At 41.6% G+C, this 19,521-nt stretch overlaps 2 protein-coding genes across 3 annotated transcripts; one reads left to right on the forward strand and one right to left on the reverse strand.

Moving 5' to 3' along the window:
• The first annotated feature begins 60 nt into the window (after nucleotides 1–60).
• LOC125023588 (beta-1,4-galactosyltransferase galt-1-like) lies at nucleotides 61–10,496 on the forward strand. Of its 2 annotated transcripts, none has more exons than XM_047610943.1 (5): nucleotides 61–188; nucleotides 3,979–4,577; nucleotides 5,308–5,638; nucleotides 5,740–5,915; nucleotides 6,780–10,496. In XM_047610943.1, exons 2-5 carry the CDS (start codon nucleotides 3,997–3,999, stop codon nucleotides 7,000–7,002), a joined length of 1,311 nt encoding a protein of 436 aa, XP_047466899.1. In that variant the 5' UTR covers nucleotides 61–188; nucleotides 3,979–3,996; the 3' UTR covers nucleotides 7,003–10,496. The 2 variants fall into 2 exon arrangements, with proteins under 2 accessions (XP_047466899.1, XP_047466900.1); XM_047610944.1 differs by having other exon boundaries at nucleotides 137–188; nucleotides 4,083–4,577.
• LOC125023589 (programmed cell death protein 10-B) lies at nucleotides 10,179–18,067 on the reverse strand. The gene is made up of 8 exons (XM_047610945.1): nucleotides 17,908–18,067; nucleotides 16,595–16,824; nucleotides 15,516–15,569; nucleotides 14,485–14,602; nucleotides 14,102–14,228; nucleotides 12,389–12,467; nucleotides 12,210–12,292; nucleotides 10,179–11,134 (listed from the first exon to the last, which is right to left on the reverse strand). Exons 2-8 carry the CDS (start codon nucleotides 16,682–16,684, stop codon nucleotides 11,053–11,055), a joined length of 633 nt encoding a protein of 210 aa, XP_047466901.1. The 5' UTR covers nucleotides 16,685–16,824; nucleotides 17,908–18,067; the 3' UTR covers nucleotides 10,179–11,052.
• Nucleotides 18,068–19,521: the final 1,454 nt, after the last annotated feature.

The raw sequence follows: 19,521 nt of genomic DNA on the forward strand, positions 1-19,521 counted from the left end.
TGTATATTGGCGTCTTATATGTGTATGTGCGTAAATTCTCAGAAGCTGCCTCTGCAGCTGGCTGGTTACGCCCACCCACAGCAATCATTCAAAGCCAGAGGGTTGAGATGGCAAACGGGAGGATAAAGGAGAGACCCCGGAAACAGTCGTCGAACAACTGGGCGAACGCACTGACTTTTCAGCATCGGGTGAGTTCATTTGTATTTCGTATCGTACTATCTATATTCATAATAAAACTAAAGGAATAAAAAATACTAAGCAAAAAAAGGAATAAAGGAAAATTAGCTAACAAGTCTGATACTGGAGACCTTCTACATCACCCCGATCGCGACGTATAATTTTTTTTTTTTTTTATAAAATATATTTAATTATGTTCTCTATTTATTACATCGAATCCGAATGATAACGTCAATAATGACTTTGTACCGTGTGCCATTCATTCATCAGTCATTCTAAGTCAGTCATAAATCCCTTAGGCTTAAATTATATTCTAATGCACTCTATATTTGTAACCAATTAAAATACATTTAATACTGTTAAAATATAATACTTATACCCTGTCAGTTGAAAGCAACTTTTAATATTCCGTTTTCCCTATTTCCTGCACAACACATTGCACATGCAAAGCATGGCAGGTACAGGACTGACTGAATGCACTTTGGGGGATTTTCTCATTGAGAAAAAGTGTGCTTTCCAAATCTACTTGCATTGGCCAAAGAGCATTGGTTTATATAAATATAAAATGTTACCTTAAGCACACCAGCATACCAGATGTGTGGGTGAACAGGTTTCAGGGCTTTGTGAATTTGGAGTTGAATACATTTACCGTCACTACCATGTGAATGGAACGCAAGACAGACTGGGGACATTTTGTTAGCACAAAACATGGGTGTGACTGTTACAAAGTTTCAAATAACCCAACTAGTCCAGTCACCTGTGCTTTATTTTTGAGGCTGTACCACGGCGTGGAAAATTTTCTTACACAAATAATTGACTTGTTTAAATAGAAAAAGAAAAAAAAAGTTGGACTCATGTAGAGAAAACTGCCACTTTTTTTTTTCCTTTTTCTAATTTCAGTTTCACGAGCTGCTGCTGTCATAATGTTAAATTTTGTTAAACTAGAGAGTTGCAAACGGCTTTTTAAACATTTCTTTTGACTGACTGGACTTTGAATGGTGTTGTAACAAGTTTAACTTGTTTGGTCGTCTCGAAGGTTGATGGTCGTGTGTGTAAATTTTACCTTCAGTGGGCTAGCTTATCAGTAGTTAACACTGGCTGTTTGAACTGTCAGCAGTCAGGCAGCAGTCAATGCATGCTGGCTCGGGAGTTTACAGCTGCCATAGCTGGGATTTTTTCCAGCCACGTCTTCAGTGACAGAGCTTGTGATGTAATCATCCCACTGTTGCAGATCTGCAGCCAGGACCCCTTGGTGTACACATTCGATTTTAAATGAGGAGAGCAAATTCCAAGTACAGTACTGTTGTCAGTCTGACTATGATAACTATCATACCATACATTTGCACATGTGGTTCAGAACAGAAAGTCAGAGAAAGCACAGGAGGAAGTCTAAAGAATGTTTCATGAATTTGAGACCAAGCTGCAGCAGAAGAATCTGAAAGGCACATGTATGTAAATGGTCTTGAATTTATGTTGCACTTTTCTACCTATTGGTACACGTTACAGTCATAACGGAACATCTACCCTCATGCATTTACACAATTGTGGTCAAATCTCTTTTCTTGTGGACAATCCAGTCTGACTTGTCTGTGTGTTAGAAGAAACACACCCTTAAATATCTGTAGATGATTGACAACAGGTACAAATGGATGCTCTAAGGAGTCGAACCAGTGTTCCATGACAATGCGCTGGCATAAAGGTCATCTGTTAGACAGTATTTGCTGTAGATTAAGTTTTATTTAAACTGCAGGATGCTGCAGGCAAGCTTGGCATGAACACCCTGTTGAGTTATCATCCCAATGGTAAATAGTTACGTACTTTTAGTAAATACAGCATTTTATTGACTCTTACTAATATTCCAGAATAGTAATGTAGAGCCTAGACTGAAACATCTCATCTCTGGCTGGTCATTTCAGTTTTAAATGTAGTCTGTTTGCCTTGAAATACAGTGCAGACATTAATGCCCAGTGGACCTCACTTCCCTTATAGTGCCACGAGGGATCTATGCAGAGCAATGTAGACGATGTGGCTACGCTGGTGTAAGCATTTATACTCACTGCACTTGTGTGTCTGCATCGTCCTGCACTTACACCACTAAAACACTAGACAACTGTATTTGGTTTCTCTGTGTGTGCTAATTGGAGTTGAGCAGCTCATCTTGGCTTTCACTATGATAAATTTTACTATAGACATTGAGTAGGTCATGTCTAATGTCTAACGTTAATTTGCCACAGATTCTTTGCCTAAAGTTTAAGTTGTTTGCTCCAAGCGTCTCATAATAAACATTATCTACTATCTATTCGCAGAAATGTAACAAGAGCACACGACGTAAAAGCTGCAATGAAACTGAGTATGCCAAAGTTCAATGTCCGTAGAACAAAAGTGAATAATTGAACTGTAAAAATCTGGCCAGAGTCACAAGAAACTCATCACTTCAAAGTAGAAAAACCTGTTAGAAGAGGAACTTGTGAACTTCCCTCTTTGTGGCGTAATCATTGGTCTGGAAGGCAAGAGAAAATTTTACCAAAACTAAAAGGTTTTAAACCATCACAATGTGATTTTATTCCATATGTTAGAAACCACACCACAAAAAAGTGTTTTATCATTTTAAGAATACAGCCAGAGTTTCTCTCTCTGCTCAGCACCAGACCTGATAATGCATGCTTTTATTTGTAATTGTAAAGATCATTGTAATTTCCTGTTTCCTCCCCAAAAAGAATATTTCACAACTTTAACTACTCCAGAACGCTGTTGCACATGTGCTAACAAGGACCAGAAAGTGAACTCACATTACACCAGTTTCACAATCAGTGCATTGGCTCCCTCTGCATTTCAGTATTGATTGATTTTAGTTTTTACCCGTCTTAACGGCCATAGGCCTTCTTATCTGTCTGAGCTGCTTTTACCCTACCAGCAACACACTACGTTCTGCAGTACAATGCTTTTCACCTCATGCTCACGAGAGTCTGGTACCACAGTGTGTTCCACCAATGTTTTTATGCAGACAGAGGGGGTTGTAAGTAATCCAGAAAAGTTGGAACACTTGTAGAACTTAGTAGCACAAGCTTTCAAGGCTGATTCAACCTTCATTGCTGCAGAACAGCTTTAAATTGTTAAAGGCCTGAAAAAAGACCTCTTTGTATAATTCCGAAATGTACATTATTTTTCAGTTTTGGGTAACCAAACCTTTTTCTTAACCTCTGGCTTTGTACCATTTGAAGCTATTCATTGGGCTTGCATGTCTTAAATTGCAATAAATAACTGGAAAGATTAGGGTGTTCTAAAACGTTTGACCGGTAGTGTGTATATATAGTCTATTTATATGAAATTGTATTTTAGTTAAATGATAATAGATGGCCCCTAAACACACACCACAACCTTTTATCTTAATTCATTCCATGTAAACGAGATGCATCTAAAATACATCATGTTTCAAAAAGTGGTAGATGCAGCGCAGATTGGCGATTCAGTTTCCCAGTGACTAAACCTGTGTGAACCAGTTCTAGAGAATATTTTGTTTTTACCATTTCAGCATATGCTAAGAAATACGTCCCTGTTCATTCTAATCTGTCCAGAATAGGACAGGACCTGAATTATTTGCTGCAGGTTGTGAAACCTCTAATCTGCTGCAGAAAATGTCCTTTCCATCAGATTTCTAAATGTGCTGCCGATTTAAAAACTACAGATGCATTTTTTGGAACACACATGTCTGACTTTCTGACTTTTAAGGACACTGCACATAACCCATCTTTGTGCTTTAGCTAATGCGTAACTTCTCTGTTATTCTAAACGTATTCTCAGGTTGGGACTCTGAACTGAATGGATAGGATAAAGGAATTCAAAGGGAAGATCCTTTTCATCCTCCTTTTTGTTACTTTGCTCATCATCATCTTCAAGTTACCCAGGACTAATTGGTCTGTCCCACCACCACGTCGGCCTCCAGCCACTTCCCCCCCAGTCACTAAGGACACCATCACTCCACTCAAAAATACGAAGCACTTGCTGGTGTCAGCCTTCATGGACCAGAGAGAGAAGGGTTTTGACGTACGCATCATTGGGATATTTAAGAGGGACTCCATCCAACCACTTCACTGCTTCTTCTGCTCTGCAGACCGGTTATGTAAGGAAACCACTCCGTCGAAAATTTTACAGCACTCAGACAACTTTGGTTTTCCCTACACCACGACGGATGTCCTGTGTCGGATTCCTCAAAACTGTGACGCCTCATATGTCACTCTTGTCACTCAACCAGAGAAGGATGCTACAACTAAACATACCTGGCTTCCCATAAGAAACAAGAACGAGAAAAAGCTGCAGTTCAACGTCACAGTCTGTGTCTCAAACTTGTTTGGGGACTACAACAATGTGCTTCAGTTCGCACAGACTCTGGAAATGTACAGGTCAGCACAGCAACAATGACACAAACCAAACTGTCTGATTCAAATCAGCTTCTTTCTAAAATAATGTCAACTTTGTAAAGGGTGTATTTATTTCAGTGTTCCTGTGTTTTGCATGAGTTTCTGTTACATTCCAAAATGGAGTAAGTCGAACGACGTGCACTAAAAACTGCGAACTAAAGAAACTCCCAACAGAACATGTGCATGTGCATGGGTTATTTTGACCCAAATGCTTGGGCTAACCCATGTAACCCAGAATCCTGAGTTGCTCATTTGAGCCAACCCAATGGATTTAAAATAACCTATACACTGGGTTATCTCATTGCATTACGATATTTAAAAATCACGTTCAGCCCAATTCAGTATCAAGGTGCTAGACTAGTAACAGAATCACACCATAAGACATAAAAATAACGACAACTCCACATTCTTCTTTTGTTTTAGTGATTTGTTACTTTCCTCCTACTTCTGCCTCCTTTGTGTTCTCCTAATCTTGCTAGTGAAATGATATGACAAATATAATATGATAGCTAGCGCAAGCTAACGTGAACTGTACTGTTTATTATGCTACGTTAAAGTTTGCAATGTGCAACGGAATAGTAAAGCAAAATGACAACTACACTCTGAGCAACCAGACCTGAAATTGTGAAAGCAGCTACAGCTATCATTGTAGTTAGCTGAAAACAAATACCACCAGAGCTGCATGAAAAACCTTTACCCCCCTTTTCTCCAGGTTGCTGGGTGTCAACAGAGTGGTCATCTACAACACGAGCTGCGGCTCAGAGCTCGATCGCCTGTTGCAGAGTTACAGCGAGGAGGGCTTCGTGGAAATGGTTCCCTGGCCCATCGACAAGCATCTAAAACCATCTCCTGGCTGGCACGTCTCACAGTATGGGGGGGACTTGCACTACTATGGCCAGTTAACCACCCTGAACGAGTGCATTTACAGATCCATGGAGCGTTCGCGCTACGTCCTGCTGAACGACATAGATGAGATCATAATGCCATACAAGCACAATGACCTGATGTCTTTGATGAAGACGCTAGAGCAGCAGAATCCAAATGTATGGTACTCTCAGTACACAAATACATTTGATATTAATGTTCAAAATTCAAGATATTTATATTCTCTTTCCATCTTACATGTACTATTCACATTCTGTAGGCGGGGGTGTTCCAGATTGAGAACCACATCTTCCCCAAGAAACACTTTGAGCCACAAAGGACATTTAACCTGCCTCAGTGGAAAGGTGTGCCGGGAGTCAACATTCTGGAGCACATCTACAGGGAGGAACCACAAAGAAATATTTACCACCCGTACAAGATGATAGTTAAGCCAAAGTACGTTACATTGGTCAGACTCACTCTGTTGAATCTATAATATATTTTGCTTTAAGATTAATTGTTTTTAAAACCCATAAAAACCTGAGAAATGTGCCCACTTAAAGTGCATCATTGTCTATGTAATTGTATGACTTCACATAACAGAATTAAATTTACTGAAAGATTAGATTATTATTTCATTAAATTGAAGTGAGGGAACACACTAGAGACATGCCACTCTCTATCTATTAGACCTATAGGCAGTTATATACACTGATCAGCCACAACATGAAAGTAAATAACATCAACCATCTTGTGACAATTCAATGTTCGTCTGGGTCTGTGTGTGTTACTTAGACATGTACCACCCACCTAGACCAGACCAGACATCTCCACCCCTTAGCAATGACCCTCCTTGATGGCAGCAGCCATCCCTAGCAGGATGCATCCTGACACAAGCACACACACAAAAAAGACTTGGGAACAACTGAAAAAACATGAAAAACGGCACAAGGTGTTGACCTGGCCTCTAAATTCACTAGATCCCAAACTGATTAAGTATCTGTGGGATGATCCACTGAGGCCCCTCAACTCAACCCGTAGGACCCAATGACCCTCACTAACATCCTGTGCCCACTTTTGAAGGCACAAGGGAGACCTACTTAATATTAAGAAGGTGGTGATAATGTTATGCCTGATCAGTGTATATACTATACTATAGGAACCACAGCATAGACTGGGTTTTGTTGTTAAAATAATTTAATTCAAGCCATTATTCTGTTTTTCCTTTTCATCTTTACACCTTAGAAACACATCGTCTCAACAAATTGTTACACAGCAGAATCCAAACGTTTAAGTGACCTATGTCTATGTGCTTCACAGGATGATAGAGCAGACCTCTGTGCATGAGATGCTCAAGAATTATGGACAGCGCAACTTTGTCTCACCACAACTTTGTCGGATAATTCACGTCCGTGTTGCCCTCCAGGGTTCATTAACGAAGGAGCAACTTCACGAGGACAAACGACTGTGGGACTTCAGTAAAAAACTGATTCTCAATGTGGACAAGGCTCTGAAAAGAGTGGGGATGCTGAGCAACAGTTGATGGATGGTTGGAACAGACGATGAGATGGACACACTTTGAATATGTCTGACAGTGACTATGCACTCCTCAGCAAAAGGGATATTTATGATTTCCTCTTTGCCTTTGTGCTCTGTGTTTTCTCTACTTTGAAAACAGTGCAGCTCAGTTTTTGACAATTACAGGTACAGTTAGAAGTGACCTTAGTCACCTCATCCCAAGGGAAGGATCTTGTTCAGCTGTCACATTTGGACTCATCGACTGTGTACAAACATACAGAGCAGTGCTTTGTGTTGAAGTCTGCTAGAAATGCAAATGTTTGGCCAGTAAATGTTTACAAGGTGAGGCAGATTCAGCATCGGCTGTGATTTGCATTTACTGCTAGTTAATAAATGTTAGCAAATCACAGCCGATGCTGAAGATGCCGATTTCAGGTGGAACTACTGTACTCATTTGAGAATTTCCACATAAAATATTGTGAAGAGAGGGGAGGGGTTAATTTGCACCTTTCTTGGTAAACACAGCCTTATTTGAAGTGATTGTTTTTCGCAGGTATTTTACCAAAGTAATTTGCACCCAAAATAATGAGCAACTTGCTGATTACATAGTGGTACAAAGTTTGTTGGGTTTCTAAATCATCAGGATTGAGGGCTTGGGTGTTTTTCTAGGTTTTCATAGAAAATAGAATAGAACTAATACAATTGCAGTGAACAACGAAGTAAAGCCCTCGATGAGCCAAGATATTCATTTGCACAGATTGTACCCATTGTTAAAATATTTTCTATACTTTACATGTTTTGCCAAGGGATTTGCACCTTTTGAATCGTGTTTCCATTTGGAAGCTTTTAATGTGTTAACGACATTCCTGTGGAGGTGTATCTTCAACACGTGACTATGAAGCAGACGCTGTGTATTTGAATTGTTGCTATGTAAACATGCCAAAGTGACTTCAAAGGCAGAATGTATAATGCACCATGAGCCACTTACCATAGACTTCCTAACGTATTGTCCATAGTGTGGCCGAGCTGAAGCGCCACTGCAAGGAGGAGTGATGCACAAGATCCACAGCTACTCCAGAGATCACGGAATCCAAGGGCCCTCTTACGTTTTCCACCGACACTATAAATATTTGATGAGCGTGTTCAGATGGGATGGATTATAATTGCTTGTGAATTGGGAGCTTAAGTGTACTCTGTCCGGTTCTAATTGTGTCTTAGAAGATGGAGATGACATGTCAGTTTTTTTATGCAGGAAGCCTACTTTCTACTGGGCAGCTCAGGGGACTAATTTTGTTTTGTTGTTTTTGGTATGGTTTTATTGACAACAATAAGACTGGGTTGCTGGGTTATTCTTAAATAATTAAATTAATTGATAAAAATCCCTCCTGTATGTCTGTTTCATGGTGTTTTGTGTTTCTACACTCAAAAAGAAAATGTACTTTTTTTCCTTGTCTCCTTGTCGCTGAGGGAGGGACATGCCCACCGAGTATGTTTGCCTGTTGAGCCCCGAAGCCGGGCACAGACGTAGGTCCTATGAGCTCTGGTCTCCAAAGCACTTCTCATGGCACACTCCCTCTGGGTCCCATCAAGTGCACACAGTCCATCTATTCCCCCGCCAAAGACCTCAAGCTCCCCACGAGGACAGACGGCACCGCCGACCCGAACCACCTCCTCTGCTCCTCCACCTCCACCTCTAGCCTGGCATCCCCAGCACTTCTCTTGAAGTTCAGGGGGGCCTCACTCTGAGCAACTCAGGGGACACGGACAGCGCTAGCAGCTGATCTCTGGAACACACCACCGGACACAACAGTCGCTCCACTGAACTCCACGCCCGATGACACTGCCAAAAACATAAAGTCCAGCAAAAGCAAAACAAAACAAAAACAGCACAAAAGGCAAAAACGAACAAAAAATTATTTTTGATATATAAATATATATCAGCAGATAAGAGCATTATGGAGAAAATGACCCGGCAGACCAGAAAAGATGCCAGTAAATAGCAAATGTGTGCTGTAGCAATGCCTAAATGCTAACACATCCTGTTTTATGTTTTTATATTTATTTATGGCCAAAGTTGATAAAAGGAAAACCCGTTCACACCCTCTGCTGCCATTTCTGCTGCTGCAGTCACTTCCAGAAAAACCGAAACCAATCCCTCTCCTAATGGAAACCTAAATACCAAAATATGGCGGGTAATGCCAAAACGTCTGCTTTCCAAGTGACTCAGTATCCTGTTCCAGTTAGAGTATACTCATCATACACAGGCAATTAAAATCAAAAAAGCCACAGGACTGGAGACTTGGCAGCCATTTAAGCCTGCGTGTGTCATTAGGTTTACATTGCCAGGTCTACTCAGACTTTCAAGGACATGTAAACCATAGACATAATAAAGAGTAGACGCCGCACTGGCTGCGGAGGCGCGAGAAATGCGCCCGCCATCTTGGACCGGTCATCCTATCCGTAAACCCACAAAGCATTAAGATGCCAGAGCACTGTGTGGCGTATTCCTGTCAAAATCGGCGCACTGTTCAAAACAGGGCTCGGTAAATTACTTTTCACAAGATTGAACATTATTATAATTAGTGTCAGTATCATAGCTACATGTATGACGTTTGCAGCCAAAAAAAACCCAAAAACAAACAAAAAAAAAACAAACAAACGTGAAAATCAGTTAAATATTCAGCGAGCTATAATTGATTAAATGCGCTGACACTTCACTGCGCCTGCCAAACAGATCACACTGAGTGGAGCGGGTGACCGGTCCAAGATGGCTGCCCCACGGCTCGTCAGCGTAGTAGCGGTCGATGCGGCGTTTACTTACTTTATTATGTCTATGATGTAAACTGTTACCAGGTTTTGCACGTGACGTCATAGCAAGCGGCCGTAACCAGCGTCTCCATGGTTACGGCCACTGAGTGGCAAAAAGTGACCGTTGAGCATGGAGATTAGCAGCATTAGTTTGAATCATAGCCTTTAATAGTGTCTACATTGTAAAATTAATTTAAAGTCAGGTGACGGGCTTTTGTGCGATGGACTGTGCCAACAGATCTGAAAAGTAGTCAGGGACATATATTTTTACAGGCTCTGGAAAGCCAAAGAACAGAGAAGTAAATGGGCCGCTGCACAGATACATTTCACCATGTCCAAAACCTTCCCCTCACACATTGGACTCGGACAAATCTTAAAAAAAAAAAAGCATCATCATTTGGAAACTATTTATTGAACATTTGCAACCAGATATCAGTTAAATACAGAAGTTTCATTTCTCTCTCTACATCCCCCAACAGCAGGGACTGGCTCCGCTTCATTATACTCTGTCTGAGAGGAGGGAATGTTACAGGACTTGGTAAAGCGCACGCTTGCGCTGGAAGTCATTTGGCTTTCTTGTCTTCTGATAATCAAGAGAAAACGAAATATGCGTCTGCCTCTATCGCGTTGAGTGCCGCTCCCTCTCCTCGCGGCGCCTTCACTTGCACTCGCACTCAGGCATTTTTTTTTTTTTTTTGTCAATCCTGCACATACAGACAATGGCAAAATGACACGAATAGGAGGCGAGAAGAGGAAAAACAGTCGAGACTCGTCCCTACTGGATGTGGTCTCGGGCGCGTAGCCGTGACTGAAAAGCTAAAAGTAAAATGATCGACATGAATATATTACAAAAATGGCAATTAGTCTTTAATAAACGCCTCGCCTCACCGCCTCCCAACAAGACCAGGGTTATAAATTAAAACTGTCCAAATAAAATCAATTAACCAAGACTTTGGGCCCATTCAGTTCCACTTCAAGACTGGAAAATCCTCATTGAAAACAAAACAAAAAAAACAAAACAAACAAAAAACAAAAAAAACAAAAAAAAAAACAAATGGCACTTTTCAGTCTCTTGAACTGGAATCTAGAATCTCGACTCCAACGAAATGGTCCCCAACCCTAAAATCAACTCTAATTTACATATATGGGTGAGGCGCTCGTCAAGCTTCCACCTGCGTTCGAGCAGTCGGCTCCCCGGAGGACACGGGGGAGGGGAGGGGGGCGGGGGGGGACTCTCCGTGGTCTCTGGAGGGAGGAAGGGTCGGGGCTAGGCCACGGTTTTGAAGGTCTGGAGTATGAGGTTGGTTTGATGGATGAGCCGGTTTGCACTGATGAAGACGTTTATCGCCCTGGGGACAAAGAAGAGACGCGGTGTCAGCAGGGTCGTAAAACCACGAGCGGAGAAGGAGTCGTAGCGCAGCTGCTTTTCAGACCTGCCGGGGCACTCAAAGTGACAGGCTTTGTTGCCGAACGACCTCAGAGTCACCGGCAAACATTCCTGCTCTACAGAGATTCAACAGGTTCCTCACACAAAGACAGCGCATACATTGCCTAATTAGGAATGGAGTGAAGATAATGGCACAGTATTCACATACAGAAAAGCACGGTCTTGTCTATTGTGCTAAATGTGTTTGTATTTGAAGTAGATAGATAGATCTGGCTTCTTTAAACGAGAAAAATAATTCAAGCACTCTGACATAGACATGGGAAATTATACAAATACAAAGGAATTTAGTGCAATGAAGCAACAAGGGACAACACAAGGCTGAAATTAAATCAGTATTGTACGTGGCCTTTTAGTGCAATAAACAGGATAAAACATGCCCAATTACACAACATACACTGTGGAATTGACCTTGGTAAACAAAGCTCATTGCTTTGTCATTTCTTTGGAACTTGAGCTGTCAGGAGTTCAACAGCACCACCCTATGATCAGTGCATCACAATGCTATTCTCTGGTCAGGAGGGGAAATGCACCAATAAATAAATAGTATTTAACGAGAGCAAGAGCAACGAGGGAGCGCTGATCCTGAGCGCTGTGGGAAATAATATTTATACAGTGGGCAAGGCAGGGGGCAAATGTAATTGGTGGCCCATGGGCAGACAGACAGGACTATTATCATATGTGAAATGTAATGTTTTAATGGCACGATTATTGTCAATACCGGTATACCACGACAGGTACAATATAGGCCGAAGGAATATTAATGTTCCATGTCCGTCTTCAAATTTTGGCCCACGATCGTCGCCCCGGGTTCAGCTTTGGCCCTCCAATGGGAACAATTTGGGCACCCGCGGTGTAAATGGTCCAGTGCGCGTTTTACATCTACCCGTTTTGTGCCGTCCTACTGTTGATTTGAGTGTAATTCATCTCCCAAAAGAAAAGAAATTACATAAATAATGAGACAAGGCGCAACCACTCACTTTCCGTCTTTGAAGTACGTTTTGAGGGTGTCGCTGAAGCTTTTGGAGTATTTCACAAACTCCTTTTTCTGATGCTCGAGGGCCTTGGAGGGCAAAGAAAGACAAAACAGACAAAACCAGTTAGAAACCAGGAGGAGATGTGGGACAGTTCCAGTTGTGCAAATGAATTCGTTACTCACTCTGCGATTCTGGTACTGATATTTCTTAATGACATTGTTGACCGTGTCCAGGAGCTCTTTTATGGCGCTGGCTATGTCTCTGTGGACAAAGGGAAGCGGCGGTGAGAATACTTTTACTACAGGGGTTTGTTTTTAATCTATGGCACATGTAAATCAAATACTTATATGAAGAAAAGGCTAGAGCACATGTCAGTCACATGTTGGCATAAGCCACCACACAAATATTTAGTGGTTGGCAGTTACCAACATGCTAGTGGCAGTTAACACAGCCACTCTGGCTAATTTTTTTTTAAATTGTAATGAAAATGAGACAACGGCGCTTCACAACCGCGAACACGGTTGTGAAGCGGCGAAGTGATCGCCAACATTCAACAGCGATTATTTCTCGATTGATCTCCGCTGCCCCTGGCAACGAGGTAGACACAGTCGCCCCTGGAAACCAACAACCCTCAAATTTAACTCACTTAATAACAAGGAAAATGGTGTATTTTCCGAATATATAACAATACTTATAACAACAATAGTTATAACAATAACTAGGAAGCTAATTTTGCACGAATAAAATCTCTGAATCATTATTTTGAGTGACATTATTGAATAATTTAGTTGTAAGCCGTGCTCTAAGCAGGCTTTTAATATGCGAAGCGACCCTTTTCATTAGTATAGACTGCATATTTTCATGTAATAGGAGCTTTAAGCCTACGCAGAAACTTAGCAGAGCTGAATACTTATTTACATTTAAAAAGTTTGTAAATCTTTTTTTTTTTTTTTTTTTTTAAATATTTTTGGGAAGAAAGGCAGGAATCAAACCCATAATTTTCTATCAACAAAACTGCAGCTAAAACCTTTGGAAAACAACTAGCTACAGTGGCTGGTGAACAAAACAATGTTGAGCCCAAGGTTAGGTGTGTCAACAATGGGACGTCTGCTGCCACAACATGACACATAAGCACTTGTGAGAACAGGAGGTGAAGAAACAAAAACCAACATGCTGTAATTACTCGTTTGATCACTCGTTTGGCATGTGGAGCGATCATAATTAGGAGTATCAGAGGCCTTCATCACACCCTGTGTTCACTGGCCCTGCTCCTGGAGTGTTTAATAAACCAATTTAATATGTAGTTAAGTGTTTGCAGTTTATATGAGATCAAACTGACTTTGAGTAAATATTTGGTTAAAACAAACTGTCCATCAGTTTTCATTGTTGAAGAACCACTTATTTCACATTGTATGATTAGAGCAGTGTTTCCTAATCCTGGTCCTCGGGGAACACTGCCCTGCGTGTTTTAAATGTTTTCCTCCTCCACCGCACCTGATTCAAATGATGAGCTCGTTGACAAGCTCTGCAGTGGCCTGTTAACGAGCTGATCATTTGAATCAGGTGTGTTGGAGCAGGAAACATCTAAAACATGCAGGGCAGTGTTTCCCGAGGACCAGGACTGGAAAACACCGGATCAGAGTAAAAAAAGTAAGTTCTGAGTTTAAAGTCAGAGCTCAGTTTTTTCCCCCTCCCAGTGGCCCTAATCCTCTTCCGTAGAGTAACGACCAGTCTCTAAGGTTTGACACGCCATACTCCTCGCACCACATCGAATGTGCCGTCGTGAAAAGAGGGATGGGTGGAATGAGGAATAGCAGCAGCACATTTGACTGTAAAATGCGCACCTGGTCTCGCGTGCGCGCGCGCGCGCTCGCTAGCTAGCTGCTCGCACTCACTTGATAGTTTGTAGGAAGCGTACTCTGTCGTTGATCTCGTCTGGGATTTTGCTGAGGATGTGTTTCAGAGCTCTGGCCTTCTCGTTTAGGTCCTGGAACTCCTGCTCAGGCCGATCGATCATAAACTCTGCAGGGGAAAAAAAAAACTAAACATTATTACACCATTTCAGACACTTCGCCCAGGTATCTCAGATGTGTTGAGAAATCGTCATGGGAAAGGGGTTTTTGCGTAACGGTGTTCCTGTGTTAAGGCCACTGTATCCGAAGACCTATAAACATCCTGACAAACCTTCCAGGCTTCTCTTGCGTCTTGTGTGAAGAAACGCCAGTTTGACTTACGAGACACTTCTTTCGCTATCGTGCGACTACCCTCGTGACCTCACCTTCCACATCGTCCGCGGCCATGCGCAGTAGGGATTCGGTGAAGTCGATCTGGACGTTCTTTTTTTCCAAGATCTTCATTATGATGTCCTGAGTAAGGCCCGGGTTCTCCCTCTCCGCCTGGAGAAGAAAAAGATGCGTTCATGCATGCAGGGCGACGAGGAAAAGGAAGCAACTCGTACTCAAAAATTAAAATAAACTACAGCTCATACACGGTGTGAGCAGCTCAGGTGAACTCACAAAAAGATGAATAATTCAACCTCGAGCTGCACCAGCTGGGAAGCAGCCGGGGACAGAGGAGAAACTAATCTGAGAGACAACAGAACAAAAGAAGCCCGAATGTTGTAGTTAAACAGCTGTAAGGCGATCACATCTCCCTCTGGGCTGTCCGGCGACAAAGCTGCCTCTCCATCCTTCACTGATATTTAATCTGCACACGCTGTGAACACAACTGCTCCACCTGTGCTTTTATTACTCCGCTGCAATCAGAGCAGGGTATGTGCCAGGCAGCAGGAGTTGTTTTTTTGCTGGCCTGAATATCAGCACCTCTGATGTTCTATTAATAACTGCCAAGTTAATTTGTTTGATTTAGAAAGAATGAGGCGCTTCATTTTAATGAAGAGCAAACTGTATGAACAACACGTTGTGGCGGAGCCCGAAATTTTCCATTGGCTACTATCAGTTCGTGGCTGGGTCTCAGACTGCTATGATGTCATTTGGTTTATCATTTTGGAAATTAATTAAATGTTTGAGAACGTATACTGGCACAGTTTTGTTTCGGGCCGGGCGGTGTATGACCTCGATAACACAGGTAAGACAAGGTGCCATCCTGACACTGGAAGCTGCTCCAAACGGAACTGCAATCCCAGCCATGGTAAGGTACACACACACACTGAAGGAAGGGAGCGATCACAAAAAGTACAGAAACAGCTTCATTCTCCACGCCACTTAATCAAATCATTGTCTCGAATCAAAGATTACAGGAAGGTTGACGTGACGGAGCGGTAATTACGTGTTGTGGTTTGGATCATACCTTTTTGAATGCCGCTCTGAGTGTCTGAGCTGCTGACAGATTAATCCTTTCCAGCTGAAGTGGGGAAAGAACAGAATAAAAGACATATATGAATCAATGCCAACAACAGTAATAAAATAATACAGTGGAATTTATTAATAATGTCCCGTTGAACACAATAGTCTTTCATAAAGATCAGGTTTCAATAAACTGCAGTTGGAATCTGTTTTCTCTGTGACTGAGAAATTTCCTTGTTCCTGTCAACGAACTCATCTCATCTAATCCTCACCCTATTACCCATTGTGATACAATGTAATTAATATCCCCGATAGAAAATGTGACGAAAAAGAAAAGCAAGTTGCGCTAGATGAAGTGTCCGCTCCCTTTGAGTGGGAAGGAGAAGAGGAGGGGTGAGGAGAGGGCACCGTGGGCAAGAAAGAATTTAGAAAAGGAGGAAATCTGGCTTGTGCTGACACGCTAACCTCAAAGACGCAGAGGTGACGGCCTGGGATTTAGATAGATAAATTCCTTTATTCATCCCCGAAGGGAAATTAGGTTGTCACAGCAGTCCGGTATTTGGGTACAATAAAATACAATAGAATAAAATACTGAGGTATTAAAAATAAAGGCAAAGGTAAAAACACAGAATAGGACAAGGACACTTAGAAAACACAAGATACATAGGTGCAGTGGCAGGATGAGAGCAGTAGTCCTGATGATATGATGGTAGTGTTATTGTAAATAAACAATATATAGTAGTAGTATAGTATGTAATAGCGTGGCCAGTGTGAAAGGCCTTATAGCAGTAGAGAAACATCTGAGGACGGAAAACTTGAAGACAGGTGTGAAAGTTGCTCTGATTTAATAGAATTAAGATATGCTGTTGTTGAGGTGTGGTCTGTACTAGCAGGACAGTTGTGAGCATCGCTGTCTGCTGTTAGTGTGCCAGTCATGGCCATCTTTGTCTTGCCAATGTGTCTCCAAGGATCCAGTTCTGTAGCTATTTATCGAGATCAAATATCATACGCTTTTCTCAGGAATGACCGACTCCACCCTCAAGGAACACAGAAGCTTATTTTGTCAACATTAAGTGTTGTTACCTCATTGAAAACTGGATACATCACGGCGTACAGCGTCATGGATACCATGGAGTTTGTCTCCGCTTCATTCTTCATCTCCTCCATTGTCATCCTCCAGGGAGGAGCGGCTCTTGTTGAAACGGTGAGGAGGAAACCTGTAGCTCACGCACTCCCACACATACACTCACCCACTCACTCACTCACACTCGCACACAGTCCGAAAACCACACAAGCTCCAGAGTGTCAAGGGGCTGAAAAAAAACAAACAAAGATAACTTTTAGACAGGACAATATAGTTGCCTTTCCAATAATGTGAGAGAATCACACACAAAAAAAAAAAACTTTGGTGACATTCATGCAGCCACACGGAGTTCCAAGCAGCTAGCAGGTGATTGACACTGGGACAAAGAAGAACAGTGTCGGCATGTACAGATTTTACAGATAATACATGTAGGAACTAATCTCATTCAGTATCGGCTCACATCTACTGATATGGTGATAACAACACGCCGGAGTGTCAAAATCGGCATTACCAGTGTGTAACGACATACGCACCAGTAAACGGGCTATGTCAACAGTACGACATACCACAGCTTGATGTTTAACCTGGACGGGAGTGGCAGTTACATGTTGCCTTGGTGATGACAGCAAGTCTTACGAGATCAAACTCTAGATTAACCACGTCGTGTACGTTTTTGAAACAAGAAGGTCCCGTTATAAATAGAAGCCCTCCCTCTTCTTTCCCGTAAGCCTTGATTTACACTGGGATAAATCCAGGGGAAGAAGACAATGACCAAAAAAATGCTTGGAACTGTAACTTTGTTCATAGCTGAATATCATTTAGATAACCCACCCACACTCATCGAGTATTTTACCAAATATTTAGGACATTAAGAAGACCGAGGTTACTACTAATCAACTAAATAGCGATGGCTGGTTTAGTGAGGGGTTTAACTGACTAGAACACTAGCGAACTAGATGCAGCCTCAGGTAACTGCTACACGGCTATCTGGACGTGGCTAACTAAGTAGCCGATGGAGCATTAGATGGGGTTAGCTGTCTGATTTTAAGCAATAGGCTCCTAAAAATCATTGTTAGAGCAGCGACGGTTGGCCGAGGTGACATATTTATCGAGATCTAGCCGTAAAGATGTCCATTTGAGGCCTGTGGTCGAGCTAATCGATGGTAGCGAATTGCTAGCAGGGAATAGCGTAGCTTGCGTGCTAGCGCTAGTACATTTGGATTTGGAGACGGGCTAAAACACGTCAACAAGCTGCTTAAGGAGATATGTGTACGTTAATGTATGTGTGTGTCCAATGTGTACTCGCATCTACCTTCGGTTTGACTTCTTAAATGAGCTGGTTACGCCGTCGGTTGCCTTTTAGCTGCTATGTTTTCTTTACAAGTTAAGGCGGAAGTTTTTTAGGACTGGCCCGATTGACATCTTCCGGGACTGTTGCTACGTAAGCACACACCGTCCAATCAGAAAGCGGATATATGGAACGGATGTGACGCCATGTCTATATTATTTTTTCTTTAGAACTGGTATTTATGGCTTTTTGAACATCCCACAATGTGGTGTCATATTAGATTAGATTAGATACTTTATTTATTTAACACAGGAACATTTTGATGACACAAAAAAATATATATATCAAAATAAATGAGAAATTTCTACTACCTCTCTTTCTTATCCTTTGGCAAATGTCACCCTCATTAGTGCTGAAGTCCGTCCATTATTTTTTGACATCTGACACTGTTACTTATTGTTGGGTATTGATGTTATACATATGGTGGTGCAAGTTGTTTGTTGACCCAGACTTGAAAGAGACGTTAGAGATACATAATATTGCATTGTGCTCTATCTAGGGTGTCATCCATAATTCAATTTAAATTGAATTTTATTTATATAGTGTCAATAACAATACAAAGTGAGACGATTTACAAAAAATGGCCTAAATCCTCCAGAGTAAGCCTGAAGGCGATGCAGCAGTTAGTAATAAGACAGAAATTGTAATAAGACTAGAGGACAGCAGTTCAGTGCCTAAGAAGAGAAAGTACAAATTAGGAACTTGGTGCCAGAGAGAAGATAGTAGAGGACATGTGCTCAGTGCATGGTCCCCTGGCAGCCTAGGCCTATAGCAGCATAACTAAGGGATGGTTAAGTCCAGCCCTAACTATCAACTTTGTCAATAAATAAATAAATAAATAAAAATTAATAATAAAAATAAATAAAATATAGGTAAAACCTAGTAGATTAAAATATTAAAATAATAATAATAAAAAAAAAAAACAGCGTAAGCCAAAAAAAAAAAAGTACTGAATTAGTATAAGTAAGAAACAGGGAAGAAGTTTATACATTATACATAGGAATCATAGTAAGGTGCAATAGTGTTCATTAACATAAATAACATGGAGTTATATATTACAGTTGTTAACAGCTGGATAGAGCATGCTAGGAAAAAGTCCGGTAGCATTCACTGTGGGAGTGGAGCTGCATCTGTTGGAGAATGAGCTCCACTGTCCCTCTAATATTTGATGTAGTGGATGTGATGGATTGTCCACGATGGAGGGCAGTCGCTCACTGAGATAAATGTCTCCAACTCCCTGCCGATCACGTACCCAGCCTTTCGGATAAGTTTGGCGATCTTGCTTTTGTCCTTTTTGCCGGTACTGCTCACCGAACAAACCAACAAACAACAGCAAAGTGCAGGACACTTGCAACAGCAGACTGGAAAGAACGAAAAAAATTAAAAACAATAAATACATAAGTCAATTGTCTAACTGTGGGATTAATCAGTAATGAAAGTAACTGCTTGAGATAGCATTGATTGCTTTGCATTCATTTACCTTAAGACAGTTTCAGCTTCTACCCATTGCATTCGGCACATGTCAAAGAGGTCAAGGATCTCATCTTCTCATCTTATCTCATTTTGGAGAAATGTGGA

Source organism: Mugil cephalus, chromosome 17, assembly GCF_022458985.1.
Source record: "Mugil cephalus isolate CIBA_MC_2020 chromosome 17, CIBA_Mcephalus_1.1, whole genome shotgun sequence".
Lineage (NCBI taxonomy): Eukaryota > Metazoa > Chordata > Actinopteri > Mugiliformes > Mugilidae > Mugil > Mugil cephalus.

Coding starts and splice junctions, on each gene's coding strand:
- LOC125023589 (XM_047610945.1), bottom strand. CDS start 16,684: ATGACAATGGAGGAGATGAAGAATGAAGCGGAGACAAACTCCATGGTA. Junction 14,603..15,515: donor TCAGAGCGGCATTCAAAAAG/GTATGATCCAAA, acceptor TTTCTTCTCCAG/GCGGAGAGGGAGAACCCGGG. Junction 11,135..12,209: donor ACGTACTTCAAAGACGGAAA/GTGAGTGGTTGC, acceptor CTTTGTCCCCAG/GGCGATAAACGTCTTCATCA.
- LOC125023588 (XM_047610943.1), top strand. CDS start 3,997: ATGGATAGGATAAAGGAATTCAAAGGGAAGATCCTTTTCATCCTCCTT. Junction 5,639..5,739: donor TAGAGCAGCAGAATCCAAAT/GTATGGTACTCT, acceptor CACATTCTGTAG/GCGGGGGTGTTCCAGATTGA. Junction 5,916..6,779: donor AAGATGATAGTTAAGCCAAA/GTACGTTACATT, acceptor TGTGCTTCACAG/GATGATAGAGCAGACCTCTG.